The 16237-nt window shown below is 31.3% G+C and overlaps 1 protein-coding gene and 1 pseudogene across 1 annotated transcript; both read left to right on the top strand.

The window, feature by feature from the left end:
* The first annotated feature begins 2387 nt into the window (after window positions 1-2387).
* On the top strand, window positions 2388-4927 carry LOC132619242 (homeobox-leucine zipper protein ATHB-40-like). The gene is made up of 3 exons (XM_060334184.1): window positions 2388-2826; window positions 3452-3771; window positions 4517-4927. The coding sequence occupies exons 1-3, from the start codon at window positions 2733-2735 to the stop codon at window positions 4733-4735; spliced, it is 633 nt and encodes a 210-aa protein (XP_060190167.1). The 5' UTR covers window positions 2388-2732; the 3' UTR covers window positions 4736-4927.
* An 8963-nt stretch (window positions 4928-13890) lies between these two features.
* On the top strand, window positions 13891-15944 carry LOC132619241 (homeobox-leucine zipper protein ATHB-40-like; annotated as a pseudogene).
* Window positions 15945-16237: the final 293 nt, after the last annotated feature.

The following is a 16237-nucleotide window of genomic DNA, read 5'->3' as shown; positions in this document are numbered from 1 at the left end:
TTTTTTTGACACCCTATTAAATACATAAAAAAATCAATTTGTTAAATATTTGATATATCGAGACCAAAAACGCTCATTTTGCTAAACTTAAAAATATAAAATTGCTCATAAATATATTTAATTGACCATTTCAATATTACCTCCCAAATATCAGAACCCATTTTAGTCATTTTGCTTAAAATAGTACTAATATTATCATTCTTTAATTTAGTAAATTGACCGTCTATTTTATATGAAGATCTTTCTATTGTCCTGTCACAACAAAGAAAGTGATAGTATTTTTCTTTTTATCTCGTCTATTTTATATGATGATCTTTCTTGTATCACAAGAAAGAAAGTGATAGTGCCAAAAACCTCTTAAGGAGTTTTTTTATTTTTTATTTATTTTATATTTTGCCTTTGGTGCCATCTTTTTCATATATTTGGTTCTGAAAACAAATTTCTCTCCTTTGTACAGTCATAACTTTGCCATCCCATGCGAAGTCCGCATAAGGTGACAAAATAACCTATGTGGAAAGTAACGTCCTATTAATTATTATTTTTTGTTCATTCCAACACACTGGCGGATAAATAATGAGCCGGTTTGGATTGACTTATAAGTTGCTTATAAGCTGTTTTTAGCTTTTTTGAGTGTTTGACTGACTAGCTTAAAGTCATTTTGTGCTTAAAATAAACTCAAAAAAATAATTGGGCCCATTTGACTTAGCTTATCTAAAGCAGCTTATAAGTTGTTTAACAACTTATAAGCCAAAAAAAAAAAAGTTAGACTACCCTAACTTATTTTTTTTAGCTTATAAGCTGCAATCAGCTTATAGGCATAAGCCCATCCAAACAGGCTCAATATATTCCTTCTGTCCCGATTTATGTGATATATTTTTTTTTTTAGTTTGTCAAAAAAAATGATACATTTCTATATTTAGAAATAACTTAATTTGCAACTTTCCTTTTTATACTTAATGAAACGATTCACAACCACACAAATATCTATAACTTGTTTAGACTACAAATTTTAAAAGTCTTTCTTTTTTCTTAAATTCCGTGTCTAGTCAAATTATATCACATAAATTGAGACGGGGGGAGAAAGTACTTATTCCTACACACCCAACATTTTGGACCTTAAGCAGAAAAATATATAAATTATTAAAATTTTAATAAATATAATAACTAAGTTCAACAATAAAAAATTTAAACTTGAATTCATCAAAACTTTTATTCATAAAAATGGAATAAGTTCAATATATTACTATACTATATAAGTAAAAACTCTTTTATTCTTTTTTAAATTTTATGCACGGTCAAACACATTGGCTGATGATCTGTCCAACGGTCAGCAGAGATCTCCTATATAGTAGTACTACTACAATTGTATCATCGTATACATGATGTAATTGCTTAGGTAAGACTCCGTATGTCATGCTGATCAACTAATTGTGCCCACTTTTAATAAAGTTTAAATGGTTTTTACTCTAGTAAGTACTCCCTCTCTTTCAATTTATGTGAACTTATTTCCTTTTTAATTCGTGTCAAAATGAATGACCTCTTTCTTAATTTGAAAATAAAATCACCTTATGAAATGATTTATAGCCACACAAATATTCAAGACTTATTTTGAACCATAAGTTTTAAAAGTCTTCACTCTTTCTTAAATGTCGTGCTCAATCAAATGGGTTCACATAAATTGCGGAGGGAGTATAATTTTATTTATTACATTACAATATAACAAGTCACTTAGTAGGTTATTTATATATATACTTACTATGAAACGTTACTTATAATTAGTAATTTCTAAATGTTATTCCCTCTGGTTTAAAAAAGAGTGTCTGTTTAGCCATTTTCACGACCCTTAGAAAATACTAACTTGTAGGTAAAAATATGTAATTTGACTAAACTATCCCTAATTAAATAGATATTGCGATTTGGTCACTTAACACCTAATAAGGCAAATCTGGAAAAATAAGGTTAATTATTTCTTAATTTAGTAAGTGAACACTCTTTTTGAACCAAAAAATAAAGATTAAGTGGACACTACGTACTCTTTTTGAAACAAAAATAAAGACTAAATGGACACTAGTGAATGTTAATATACATAAATTAAACTAATCTGAAATAGGATCACTAATTCCTAATTAAATAGGTTCACGTTTTATTAAATCGGACAAAGAAGCCCTGCCCTGAATTTTTCCTATCCATTTTCCATTCCCTCACCAAATAATCAACGGAAGTAGAATCAGGATTTGAAATTTATGAATTCAGAAATTATAGTCCGTTAAACATATTGGATTCTAAGTTAATAATTGGTACATTTTCATTAATTTTTTACAACAAATACAAGGTTTGGACCAGATCGAACCCGTAATTGAAGCGCTAGCTCGACCCCCAATAAACAAGTACCAACTCCGCCTGAATCTCAAACAAATCGAGTTCGATTATATGACTATTGTATTCACTATAGCTAATTAAACAAAAATTATCCTTCCGGTGTAAATTCCAAACAATTGCACATGGAATCTGAATATTGTAAAGAGAAGGGAGGTATATTCGAGTGGGCTAGCTTTATAAATAGTCACACCAAGTAATATCCCAAGTCTTAAAAATAGGCACTTCCTTCTTATAAGTCTACATACACTTCCTCCCTTTGCTTCACTATCTATCCACTTTCATTTCAACTTGAGCAAGCAATAGCTATAACAAGAGAGCCACCTAGAAAAAAAGAAAGAAAAAAAAAGGATATTATGTCAAACAGCATGACTCACCAGGTTGATGATAAAATGGTAGTGATCTCTCAGTACTATCCTGATATTAACACCCAACTCTTATCCCAACAAGGTTAGCACACCAATTTTTGTCCTTGTATAGTGTACCAAGTCTCAAAGCCACAAAGTTCTTGTAGTTTATGTTGAATCTTGTGAGAGTATATTTTTATTATTTAATTATCTTATTATTCTTTGCGGGTAAACTTGGTTTTCTATAATAGTTCAAACAAACATGAAAATGCTTCTTTTTTTTTTCTTCTTAGGTGGATGCAACAAGATTTAAACCCAAGATTATTGTTTGTGCACATATCACGTGTGACTATCTTATTTAAAAGTTTGAGCAACTAATAGCAACATACTTTTAATTATTTATAATTTAAGTTCTACACACTAATAATATAAAAAGATAATTACGCGATCAGGTTTCTTATTTAGTAGTAATTACAGATAAATCTCGGGATAAACATTAAGTATGATCAGCGGTGGATCTAGAGTATAATGTACGCGTTCATGGGAACCAATAGCTTTTACTCAGATCTGACATATATATGTATTAAGAAATTCACTAAATATCTAGTTGATTGTAAACTCAATTATTATGTTATATGTATATTGACTTGAGGTCGTTTAAAAGCTCACGATAAACTTCAAATTCTGGGTCCGCCTCTGAGCCAGATACTTTTTTACATGCCTTTTAGGCGAGGAGAAACCGCGCCAGAGACGAAAAAAGAACAAAGGTGAAGGGAGCAGCAATGCTAATAATGGAGTATTGAGGAAGAGGAAGCTTAGTGAAGAACAAGTTAATCTTCTTGAACGGAGCTTTGTGGACGAGCCCAAACTGGAGACTGAGAGAAAAGATAGGCTTGCTTCTGAGCTTGGCCTTGATCGTCAACAAGTTTCTGTTTGGTTCCAGAATAGGAGGGCTAGATGCAAGAACAAGAAACTGGAAGAGGAATATTCCAAGTTGAAGTCTAAAAATGACAGTGCGATCGTTGAAAATTTTCGACTTGAAACTGAGGTACGTCGCTATGGGTCTCCCTCTCCCTGCTATATATATATATATATATATATATATACTCCCTTCGTCCTAATTTATCATGTATTTTGACTGGCCATGAAATTTTAAAAAAAAATTGTAGAACTTGTGGTCTAATATGGTCAAATATAGTCGACAAGTGAAGCTAGCTTTAGTGGTTGAACATCTCCTCCATAAACTGATAGGTTGAAGGTTCAAGTCGCCCCGGAGGGTAAGGGGGAGCGCTGTTGATCCTCCTGATGAGGTGGGGCAGGGTGAAACAAAAAAAGGATCATAGATATTTGTATCACTACAAATTATCTCACTAAGCGTGAAATAAAAAGTTTAAAATTAAATTATATAAATTGGATAGAGAAAGTACATAGACAGCACTCAACTAGAATTCCATTAGTATTTCTAATATTAATAACTATCTGGTATCCGATATTTATCCATTATTGCCGGGGGTTTATATAATCTACATTCACAAAGATTCGAATATGAGATCTCTCTGATTAAGCTGAGCTGAAGGATCTCACCAATCCCAAACCCTTCGCGCGGTGACAGAATTCGCATTTCCAAGAATAGGGGAACGTGACGTTCATTATTTTGTATATTTAACAAAATAATAGTAATACGTATATGACGGGTGTCCTATCTTGTGTTTTTTCATTATTAGCTCCTGACTCATAGGTTAATTTAGTAAAGTCAGTTACTTTGAGCCCTTAAATATAAATTTCCAATACAGGTGTTGAAGATGAAGGAGCAGTTATCTGAAGCAGAAAAGGAGATACAAAGGCTATTATTGGAGCGTAATTGCAATAATAGCCCAATTAGTACTTCATCATTCTCAATGGAGCAACCACCTTTTAATCTTGGGGAGTTTGGAATGGCGGGAGGATTAATGGATAATGTGTTCTTTGCTGCCGATGATCATACCACTTATATAACTCTCTGGGATTATTAGAATGGACTTATTATATAACTTATATATATATATAATCTGATCTGTGATTAAGTTCTAATTAGATAAGCTCCCTCATGTAGAATTGTACATATATTTAGTAACCCACGCACCTAATGTATATGTGCATCTTTCTTTTGCCTTTGCTTTCGGGTTATTACTATTGTATAGTAATGTATAATTATGTTTTCGCAAGTGTCATGTGTTGCTAACGACTACCTTATTGCCTTAACAATTTATCACTCTTTAATTGGTCCTCTCTAGGCTGTAGTAGTAGAACTCGGTGAACTAGTTCCCAAACTTTTATGAACGAATGATTTGGACAAATAAGATCAGACTTGGTGTCATCATTTAGTTTTGATTTCGTTAAAAAATTTGTAAGAACAGATTTGCGACTAGTAGCATATAGCTAAGTTGTGGCGAATCGCCAAGATTTTAAATTAACGGACAGAACTTGCCTTAGTATAATAATCACTAGTATTTTTGGCCACAAATCCTAGAGAATATCAAATTGATGACAAAATCTGTCTTGTCACAAGTTCTAAAGAATCACCTGATTTTGTCGTCATATCCTAAAGAATAGCCAGAATTATGTCCACAAATCATGTCAGATTGCTAGAATTAGCCATAAAATTCCAATGGGCCGCCATAATTTGTTGTTTAAAAATTTCATTAATATATTTTTACTTCAAAATTGATCCAAATAACTCCAAATTTGATACTCATATGATTTTCTACTACCAATTTCAATAATTTTCAATGCTTATATTAAATCCGAACCTTAAAAAATCAACAGACTCGCTTTATCTTTTTCAAAAAATTTGTGTGTCGCCGTTGTCACTTTCCTAAACTATGTGGAAGGGATAAGAAGGTTGCAATTGTGATGACATTGACAATGCTTTCTCTCATACTGTCGGGCCGAAAGTGGACGTTTCGAAAGTAAAACACTTATTCGCTTCAATCTTTTTCATGACAATTGCAAGCCAAGAAACGTACAAACAAAATCAAAATCAAGAATTCCGGATGATAAATTCTGGTTTTTTTTTAAAATTTATTATTGCTCAATTTTTCTAATTGGGTTAAGAATTAAAATATTGATCCTTAGGAATGTTATCCCGTATAATTTATTGTTGAATTTTGCTTCTCTTATGAATTATGCTACTTTCTTTAGTTTAACGGATAATTTTAGACATCTTCGTTGAGGTTTCGTTTCGTAATACTAACCTCCTTTATGATTTACGATATTACTCCAACTTCTATTTTTGCTTCGGATTTCATTATCGCTCCATAAGTTTCCTGTAATTGTAGATTCAATTCTATTTGATTTTGTTTTATCGAACTTTCCAGAACTTTCTTGCGCAAGGAGAAGGCACTACTTAAAAAAACACTATTTTCCCAGTATTTCCCGCTGAAATATGTTTAGTGGCTATTACCCCCAAATATCGGTGGGGAAAAATTAAATAGTAGTGTTTTCACACTAAAATATTAGGAAGTTTCCCAGTGTTCCATGGGAACTTATTTCCTGCCATGTGTTTTCCCATTGAATTGGTTCGGTGGGAATGAGGTGGGAAATCGTATATTATAGCACAAACTTTTCACTGAATATCAGTGGGAAAAACTTATGTTTCTAGTAGTGAGAGATGGACAGAAACTCATGCTAAGGAGAAGAATGCAAATGTTGAAATCACTACAAAAAAATTGAAAGTAGCTATGGACTTTACCGCTAATTCATCTCAAAATTGCTTGTAGCTAACAAAATTTTATGATAATCCGTGGCTAAATATGATTAACTAACATAACAATGGGATGTGGAGATTACATGCAACATTTTCTGGAAAGTTCACTAGAAAATGAGAAGAACCAGTAGAGCCGTTAGTGAATGGTCAAGATTGGGGATATTTTTGAAAATACTAAGGAAACCAAGGTGAACCAGTTGGAAACTCAATACATGAATACTTTAGATCAAAAAGATGGAATGTATCTCAACCAAGCACAAGCAGAACTGATTTTTCCCCACAAAATGGAGGATGCATTTTGAAAGCAAAAAGCCAATCTCAAATGGCATCTGGAGGGAGATGAAAATATCAGATATTTTCACAATATGGTCACGGGCAGAAGGAAATTCCTCAATATCAACAGAATATATGCGATGAACAATGGAAAGAAGGAAATAAACATATTGCTGATGCTGCTCTGAAGTTCTATCAGGACTTGTTCTCCAAAGAAAACATCTCCTTTAATGCCGGTATCCTTAACTGTTTACCTTGTCTTGGTACTAATTCTGATACTTTTTTTTTGGCAATAAACTGTGAATATTACCATATCAACAAACGAATGGGACATTACACCTACGAGAGCATCTACAGCATTGACTACCCTTATATCAAAGAAGTTAAAAAATGCTATTTTTGATATCAATCATAATAACTCTGCATGTCATGATGGTTTTAATAGTATGTATTTTCAAAAATCCTGGAATATCATTGGTAATGATATAATGGAGATGGTCAGGGTTGTTTTTTATGGTGAATAAATGCCTAATTTTTTTACATCTGCTTGTTTAGTTTTGATTCCTAAAACTGAAGCACCCCAATTTTTTTTTTCAGACTTTTGACCAATTAGTCTCAGTAATGTCTCCCAAAAGCTGATTTCTAAGGTGTTAAATGATAGATTGTCTAGAATTCTCCCAAAACTAAGACAACCATGTAGTATCTGCTATGCCCCTGCATGTATTATCTAGCTTCACCTCGGTCATAATTACTCCCTCAGGTCCAAAACTATTGAGGTTTTAGATTTGGACACATGAATTAACGAATTCACTTACTCCTAAAAATTAAGAGGTGTATTGACTAAAATAATTTTAATTAAAAGGGCTTTGAATCTATAACAAGCATTAAATTTATTCATTGAATTAATAATGTGTTAAGGGTAAATTTGAAAAAAGACATAAAATACCTTCTTGATAAACTAAGACTTCATTTGTTTCCGTTAAGATTAAGACGTCTGAATCTAAATACACATCTGAATATTAAGATGTTGCCTCTAGCTCTGAACACTGAATGGTTAAGACTGTTTGTTTTCAATATCTGAATATGCATAATTTATCTTTTTAAACATAATCAATATAAAATTAAAATAAAATTAGGAATTAAACTTTATATCAACAAAATATATTAAAAGATCTCATTTCAGCTAAATGAATTTATTTTCTGATAGAAATTATGACTATTTGATATTTTAACAACACTATTACACGAAATATCAATCTTATCAAACTTGTCGAATGACCAAATTCTATCATATATACTAGCAAAAAGATTATCATAACTTAAACTTGGAATATAATATTACTTTATAATATTTATCTATCAAAGTGATTATGAAAAAGAACACTGTAACTTTTATAAATTATATCATACTTTAGCGTTTTGTCCTATAAACCTCATCCAAAAAGAAACAAAGAAACAAAATTAATAATAAGCAAAATAGATGAGGAAAATATTGCCGTCACGTAGGACGACTTTTTTTAGTACAGTTCCATTATGACAGTCGAATCCACATCAACCAAACAATTTGATCGACTCTGTAAAGATTTTAGAATAATACCAGTTTAAGAAGAAAAAGATTTGGTCATTGATTGATAGTTGGAGAGGCAGAGGGAGGCGTGAATTTTTTTTGTACAAAAGAAGAGAGCGTGAAATTTGGTGGAAATGGAGGCCGATATATTTTAGAGTCTGAATTGTGTTAAGACTTTGTTACGGATCTGATTCATTCAGATCTATTCAGACTCATTTAAGAGCATTTAAAAGAGAATAAACAAATGCATTTAATGGGCTGGATCTGACCTACAAAACAAACACACTTAATGATTGAGATATTTCTAGATTCAACTTTTAAAAAAATGAACTCAAAAATCTGGAGATTCTGAAATTTTCTCCTCATAATCCTAATTTGAATGAAAAAGATAAGGATGAGTTTGCTACTTGTTTACAGAAATATGGTAGAATTGAAAGGAAAAAAGAGAAGAGGAAAGAAGAGAAAAGGAGTTAACCATTATGTTTCTTGATATAGACAAGCACTATTGATGCGTGAAATAAGAATATTCCATGAGATTATTTTATTCTATCTTTTATATGAGATAATAATATGACCATCTTAGTGTAAATAGTGGGATAAAATAATTTTAAAACTAATCAATACCTATTACTTTCGCCGGATAAAAAAAAAATTGTTCATTTGGCCTTTTTTTTTGGATAAAAAAAGTGTTCACTTATTAAATTAAGAAACAATTAGGAGCCGTTTGGACATGATTTGAAATTATGAGATGAAATCATGTTTGGACATGCAATTTGGATTTTGTATTTTTTCTAATAGACATAAAAACCCCACAAGTTATGAAAACCATAAAAAAAAATTCAATTCTTCTACAATCTTACCAAATGAGTAAGTCATACTTCGTAACAAAATTAATACACTATTAGAAGGAATTTCTAAAAAATACAACATCGATCGATCAAACTTTACTTCAATAAAATGGAAAATTGAACATGAATTGTAGTGTAACTACTCTTTAATATAATTCCTCACATGGTTGGTAAGAGTAAATTTGTTGTAAATATGCTACCAACTTGTAGATCTTTTAATATTTAATATAAATGGTTGGTAAACATGATTGGTAAATATATATACAATTTATGGATCTTTTTTTTACAAAATATAAACTTATGAGTCAACTTTTACATTTAAAAAATTTGAAATCATGATTTGGAATTATGGGTCAACTTTTACATTTAAAAATTTTGAAATCATGATTTGGAATCCCAAATCATACTTTTTTGGATGATTTGGAATTTCATCTCATGAGATGAAATCGCATGTCCAAATGCCTACTTAACCTTATCTTTCCAGATTTGTCCCTATTAAGTGTTATGTGATCAAATCTCAATGTCTATTTGATTAGGGCTAGTTTAGTTAATTTATATTTTTTTTCTTGGAGTAAATAATTTCTTAAGTGTTGTACAAATGACTAAGTAAACTCTTTTTTTATCCGGAGAGAGTATCAAACACAGAATAAAATAATCCTATATCTTATCGAGAATTATTATTCTTATAACACCATCAATTGATTCAAAAGTATTCCTTCAAACAAGAGGGTTTGTAGTGTGCGTGGGAGGGGTGGGGTGGGGGATCAACCACGTGCCGACAAGATGTTGAATCTTCTAGAAGGAAATGCCGTCCCTTGCCAAATCCACACAAGGTGACCAAAAAACCTATGTGGAAAGTAACCCTGCTATAAATGGAGTATCCATTCCAACCTATGTGGATGGATAATATAAGTACTTGCTATTTCCTACATAAACCGCATTTTGTACTTGAAGCATATATATAATTAATGTGACTCTGTTTAAGAAATCGTTTGAACGTGGACTTGAAATCATGATTTGAAACTATTAATTTGGGTGAAAGTTGATTTGAAGTTGAAATTGTATTTGGTCATAAGTTTTGTAAATAAAAATTTGAAATCATATTGTACTTTTCTCGTAACCATGAAAACCCACAATTCGTAGTGACTATCAAAATTTCTCCCAACTCTTATATAATTTTATCAAACGAGCAAACCTACCTAAATTAACGATTAACAAAGAATTTGTTGCAGTAGCACCAACTGATTTTTGGGTGTATCTTATGAAAGGGAAAGTGAATTGGCAAAATAAGAGTCGGATAATTACTTTTGTAGCAAAGATTAATCTTTTCTTTTGCAAAAATCTGAATTATGTGCTAAATTTTAAATTTAAAAAAAATTAAAATTACAAAATTGAAGTTGAAATTCTACATTTGAGGTGAATTTGAGATTTAACATTAGAATTTTAAGTTGAAATTGAAGTTTTACTCAAACTGTGATAAAACCAATACATAATTAAAATCAAAACGTGAAATCGTGATATGAAATCGTATATTCAAACGGCACCTGATTTTTTTTTTTTTTTTTTCATTTTGTCCAGTAACATCTTTTTCACATATTTGGTTCTGAAAACGAATTTCTCTCTTTAGAAAACTTTGTACAGTCAAAAATTTGCCATCCCCTGCAAAGTCGACATAAGGTGACAAAAAAAAACTATGTGGAAAGTAACCTTCCTATTAGATGGCGTATTAACTTTACTAGTTCATGAAATTTAGTAGTTGACGCACCCAAAATATTCCATGGATCTGTGGTTTTGGAGCTCCTTTTTTATTTGGGAAAGGATGGATGATATTAACTAGTTAAACTATTGCCCCACACACTCAACAAATTTTCCTTTTTAATTTATCATAAGAAATTATACATATTTATATACTTAAAAATAATTAAATGTTAATTTATTTCATCTTTATTTACGTTATTCTATCATCACAAAATATTAATAATATATATTACTACTAAATATAAGTGACAAGCTTTTTTCGTCCTCACATTAATCTTGTACAATAAGGCTCCTCCACGTGGTTGCTTTACCCTACATATTTTACTTTTGCACTCTTTCATTTTCTTCTAGCCATGCCCACTTGGACCTAAGTAATTGGACCATATTGAGCACTCACACTATATATCTTATCTTTTTAGTGGACATGTCCCTTTATAAATAAATACTTCCTCCGTGCGTTTTTACCTCATAGGCTCAAACTAAAAGTATTTTTTTTCTACTTGCCTATTTTAGCAAATCACAAAAAAATTATTAATTTTTCATATATTGCCTTTCTATTTAAGTAACTACATAGAGTGTTAGTAGTCAAACTGAAATTTTCAAAGCATAATTAATAGGGAAAATTTCACTTATAAACAATTATGAGTCAAAATTACATATTCATAGCCCATATTTTAAATTACGAATCTACAACCCAACATTTCATGGCCCAACATGAATATTCACCTTTATACAACAATATACAACTTTATACACCTACTGTAAATAATGTATACACCTTGTATAAAAGTGTGTAATAATGTATAAGATTAGTATACAATATTATACAACAATATATAACTTTATACATCTACTGTAGACAATGTATAAACCTTGTATAAAAGTGTATAATAATGTATAAGACTAGTAAAAAGTTGAAGAGGAAAAAAATGGCTATGGCAGGTAATTAAAAAAAGATGGGCTAAAACGGGTAAATTGTTTACGGATAATTGGCATACAGTGTAAAATTCCCTAATTAATAAGGGTAATTAGTATGTTTTTACTCCTAAAAAAAAATTATGTAACTTTGAAGTCACAGTTTCATTTCAATCAGAGCATATATTAGATCTTACTAATTAATACCTCATATTATTTTCTTTAGGTGTGTTCGGTATAAAGGAAAATATTATTTTAAAAATGATTTTCAGGAAAATAAGCGTGTTCTTAATTATTTTCTTGTGTTCAGTAAGTAAGCGAAAGATATTATTCTAAATTATTTTGTTATAATCTAGACAAGTACTGTGGGAGGTGGGGGTGTGGTGGGTGGTGGGGATGGCGGCTACGGGGGATGGGGTACTAAAGATGAGGTGTATTGGATGGCGGGGAAGACACATGTAATGTCTTTTGTGGAACTTGATTTTCCTGCTTCCATGCAGTCATTAAAAATTATTCAATAATGACTAAGATTTTTAATAGTTATGAAGACTCCAACAAGCCATGATTAACGTGCCCCTAAATTAAATTAATTATACAATAAAAAAATGTGATATAAGTTACATTTTGTAATTAAATTTAATATTTAATATCATGAGCTTGGACCCGAACTTAACACGAGCCTCGTGCAACTAGTTTAAATATAAATTCTAAACTTATTCTTAGGTTTATGCACAGTTAAATATATGGGCTGCTAGATCTGTCCCATAGACCATAGTCCTAAAGATCTCCTATTGGGATTTTATATCATCATACATATGATGTAATGGCTTAGGTAAGACTAGGTACGTAGTTTATGCTGATCAACTATTGGCCCACACTTTAATAATGTTTAAATGTTTTTTACTTTATACAGTAAGTATACTTACAAGTCACTTAATGTTATCTATTTATCGTTACTATGAATATGAAAATACTCGTAATTAGTATTCCTTTTGTCTTAATTTATGTGTTATAGTTTGGAACTTTAGATTTTGAGAATAGAAATTCTTAGTTTTGACAGTGAATTAGGACGTAAAATCTTTAAGTCTTTTTGACATAAAATTTACATATTATCTAACTACATAAAACTACTCTAAGTAACAATATTAACAATTTAAAATATTTAAAACAACAACAACAACAACAACAAACCCAGTGGAATCCCACAATGTGCTGTCTGAGGAGGGTAAAGTGTACGCAGACCTTACCCCCACCTTGGAAGGTAGGGAGGCTATTTCCGAAAGACCCTCGACTCAAAAGAAAACAAGGCAAAACAAGGCAAAAGAGTCAGATAAGGACAAGCATATCAAAGCAATGCGAAAATGAGAAATAACAAGAGTGAAGAAGTCATGATAAAACAACTTGGAATTTAAAATATTTAAAAGGCGTATGAAAAAATCGCAGTTAAAGAAAAACTCGTTGACTTTGAAATATGAACAATGCCACATAAATTGGAATGAAGAAAGTAATTTTTAAATGATATGATATTGTATTTCTTAAAATCTCTATCAAAGTATATAGTTATTCTATTTTATTGTTATTGGTTAAATTACAGTTTAGTGAATGTTAATTTACATAAATTGAACTAATTGAGAAATGGGATCACTAAGTCCTAAGAGGTTCACGTTTCACCAAATCAGACAAAGAAACATGCCCTAAATATTTTGTAGAGCTTTTAACATTGTATAGCCGTACACTAAAATAAAGGCGGAAAATGTATAAACTACTTTTTGTATATTAACAAATATATACATTTAATATTCATATTTTATGCATAACTAGTATATATGTTTTATATATTTAGATATCGGCTGTATATAATTATTTTTTGACTAGTGGCCAAAATGTATAACTTTTCCTTTTCTTTATCTTTTGTCAACCAACTATATGCATGAATCTCAAACAAATCGAGTGAGATTATATGACTATTATATCCCTATATTCCAAACGATTGCACATGGCTTCTGAATATTGTAAAGAGATGGGAGGTATATTCGAGAGGACTAACTAGCTTTATAAATAGTCACACCAAGTCTTAAAACCAAGACTACCTCCTTAGTCTTCTCTCCAAGTTAAATTAAGTCCATATATAAGTCGTTGATACTTTTTTCCTTTATTATTACTTCACTTTCATTTTAATAGCGATAATAAGAGAGGCAAACAGAAAGAAAGAAAAATGGATATCATATCAAGCAGCATGAATCACCAGGTTGATGATCAAATGGTTATGCCCTCTCAGTACTATCCTGGTATTTACACCCAACTGGTACCAGAACGAGGTTAGTAGGAAAACTTTTATCATTATATTATCTTTACCAAGTCTCAAAGCCGCAAAGGGGTTGTAGTTTTTCTAGAATAGTGTGACTAGCTCGTCTAAAAGCTTAAGTCACCCTTCAAATGTGAACTTGGTTCTTTATAATAGGTCAATTATGTGGGAAAAAATTCTTTTTAGGTGGTGGCGAGATTTAAATCTAAAACTATTGTCTATGCTGATATATATCATGATGAATTGTATGATCATCTGATATAAAAGTTTAAAGAGCTAAAAAGGAACATAGCACATTTTATTATTTAATTATAGAGTTTAAGTCACACTAACAATATAAAAAACGTTTTTTATTTAGTAATTACAAATAAATTTCGTGATATACATTAAGTATGATGTTTTCCGGTATGTCTTTCAGGAGAGGTGAAACCGCGGTGGAGACGAAAGAAGAACAAAGGTGAAGGGAGTAGCAACACTAGTGGAATAGTGAGGAAGAGGAAGCTTAGTGAAGAACAAGTTAATCTTCTTGAACGGAGTTTTGGAAACGAGCAGAAACTCGAGACAGGGAGGAAGGACAAGCTTGCTTCTGAGCTTGGTCTTGATCCACAACAAGTCGCGGTTTGGTTCCAGAATAGGAGGGCTAGATGGAGGAACAAGAAACTCAAGGATGAATACTCCAAGTTAAGGCTGAACATGAGACTATGATCGTTCAGAAATATTGTCTTGAAACTGAGGTATGTCGTCTATGGGCATGTGTGTGTTTTGTCTCTGTCAATTATATACACCTATGTCGCGTGGACTTGTAATAAATGTGGACGAACGTGTGTCGTGCATATTTTGAGGATCCAATAAGGGTATGGCAACATTTTCAGAGAGTTCGAACAACATAGATATATACTCCGTCCATTCTAATTTAGCAAGCACATTAACTAGGCATGAAATTTATAGAAGAAGGAAAAAAATATATGAAATTTGTGATCTAAAACGTTATAGATCTGTATGTAACTGTAAATCATCTCATTAAGTTTGGATGAGAAGTTTAAAGTTAAGCTATTTCTAAATACAAAAAGTATCATTCTTTAAAAAATAAAGTGCACCGCAAAAATTGGGACGGAAGGAAAACATAGAAAATACAACTAGAAAACTATTAATGATCTTTTACAACTTTGGTATTCAATATGTATCCATTTTTATCGGGGGTTTCTCAATTTCAAAACTCGAACTCAAAACCTCTCTAGTTAAGCTAGATTAAAGGATCTCATTTATTTCACGTCGTTTGATGCTAGAATTCCCATTTCCAAGCATATATAAGGGAACATCAAGTACATTTTTTGTATATGATAGGGTGTCCTTCTATCTTGATTCTTTGGTGAAGTCAGCTGAGTCCTTAAATACAAATTATCCATGCAGGTGTTAAAGATGAAGGAGCAGTTATCTGAAGCAGAAAAGAAGATACAAAGGCTATTATTGGAGCGTAATTGCAATAATAGCCCAATTAGTACTTCATCATACTCAATGGAGCAGCCACATTTTCTTGGGGAGTTTGGAATAGAGGAAATATTAATGGATAATAATGTGTTCTTCGTTCCTGCTGATCAAAACAGTTATATTAACTCTCTGGGATAATTAGAACGGGATTATATAAGTGGTCCGAGATTAAGTTCTAATTAGATAAGCTTCAGCATGTAGAACTGTAGTTAGTAACCCATGCACCTATGTCCTATGTCCTATGTACGTACATCTTTCTTTTGCCTTTGCTTTCTGGTTATTACTATATTGTATTAATTTACTATAATAATGTTTTGACTAAGTGTCTTGTGTGTTGGAAATATAGAGAAGACTCTTAATAATATCATAAGCCACGAAAAGGATGGAAATGGGAGACAGATATGCTCAATCATATAGATCTTAATTAAGAACCACACTCTCTTACAAAATAACATTACAATGGGCTTATATAGGTGCAAGTATAGTCTTTTAGACTCACACCTATAAATAAACACTTTCACATACACTTGAACCTAACATTATTGATAATATAAAAGTCGCTTAGACAATACTATAAAAGATCATGCACCTAGGATAACTAAAAGACATGTGAAT

This window comes from Lycium barbarum, chromosome 11 (assembly GCF_019175385.1).
Source record: "Lycium barbarum isolate Lr01 chromosome 11, ASM1917538v2, whole genome shotgun sequence".
Lineage (NCBI taxonomy): Eukaryota > Viridiplantae > Streptophyta > Magnoliopsida > Solanales > Solanaceae > Lycium > Lycium barbarum.
The sequence above is the reverse complement of the archived record's forward strand: the minus strand, read 5'-3'. Positions and strand labels throughout refer to the sequence as shown.